The sequence below is a fragment of the Coptis chinensis genome, chromosome 4 (genome assembly GCF_015680905.1).
Source record: "Coptis chinensis isolate HL-2020 chromosome 4, ASM1568090v1, whole genome shotgun sequence".
Taxonomy (NCBI): Eukaryota; Viridiplantae; Streptophyta; class Magnoliopsida; order Ranunculales; family Ranunculaceae; genus Coptis; species Coptis chinensis.
The window spans coordinates 23,202,452-23,203,826 of NC_141459.1; the positions used below are offsets into that span (position 1 = coordinate 23,202,452).

General features: G+C 43.9%; 1 protein-coding gene across 1 annotated transcript; it reads right to left on the reverse strand.

Annotated features, from left to right (window-relative positions):
• Nucleotides 1-1,006: 1,006 nt before the first annotated feature.
• LOC147502716 (uncharacterized) lies at nt 1,007-1,375 on the reverse strand. Its single transcript, XM_086604597.1, has one exon. It carries the CDS (start codon nt 1,373-1,375, stop codon nt 1,007-1,009), a length of 369 nt encoding a protein of 122 aa, XP_086460723.1.

Here is a 1,375-nt window from a genome sequence, read left to right on the forward strand (position 1 = left end):
CTCCATCAAAGCTCTTATCTGTTCCGGATTAGCCTCTATTCCCTGCTGAGTAACAATGTAGCCCAAAATTTTTCCAGTGGTCACTCTGAATGTGCATTTCTCCAGATTCAGCTTCAAATTGTACTTTTGCAGTATCCTAAATGTCTCTTTCAACCCCTCTAAATGTTCCTCCTCTGATATGCTTTTCTCCACCATGTCATCTATGTAAATTTCAATCCCCTTCCGAATCTTACTTTCGAACATTTTCTCACCTAGCCTCTGGAAAGTGGCTCCAACATTCTTCAATCCAAATGGCATCTTGGTATAGCAATACATGTCGCCTTCTACGACAAATGCTGTTTTCTCCTGATCTGGTTTGTACATCGCGACTTGGTTATATCCCATAGATGTATCCATGAATGAAAATATTTTGAATCCTGCTGTCCTATCCACCAATTCATCCACCCGCGGCATGGGATAACTATCTTTCGGGCACTCTACACTCACATCTGTAAAATCGACGCACATACAAACCTTGACATTCTTTTTTGGTACCGCGACCACATTGGACAACCAATCTGTGAATTCCACTTCTCGTATTATTCCAGCTCCTTTTAACCGCGCAACCTTTTCGCGAATGCCCTCCGCATACTTTGGTCTAATGCTCCACATCCTTTGCCTCACTGGCTTGGCATCCTCTCTCATGTGTAGACGATGACACGCAAACTCCAGGTCTAACCCCGTAGCATCCTCAATTACCTACGCAAACACGTCTTTGTTTTCTGACAAGAATTGTAGTAACTTACTTTTCCACTCCTCTGGCAAACTGGACCCTATCGCGGTGAATCTCTCTTCCTCCCCTTCCCTAATATTTACTACTTCAATCTCGTCGAGTGTCTTCGGACCCACTGTTGACTCCTCCTCCCCCTCTATAGAGGCACACTATAATTGCTATGCCTGCCTCTTCCTAGGATTTGAGCTCTTTTCTTCTGGTCTGCAAATCAACCGTTTCACTATACCTTTGTGACTATTCTTGGTCGTCACCTGATCTCCGAACTTCATACATGCCCGTCGGGGTGAGAAACCGTATCACTTGATAGTATGTTGATGGTACAGCCTTCATCTCTTGAATCCACCGCCTTCCTAAAATCGCATTGTACTGAGAAGAAGAATCTACCACCATAAATTGTGCAAAGACCGTCATTGGACCCGTGGTTACAGGCAATAAGAGTTCTCCTATGGGCTCCATCATACTCCCATTGAACCTGTATAAATTAGTCCGCGGAGGCCTCAATTGCCTATGATCAATCCCCATTTCTTCCAATGCTCCTTTAAATAATAAATCCACTGCAATACCACAATTGATCAACACCCTCTTCACCATGTAATTGCCCAT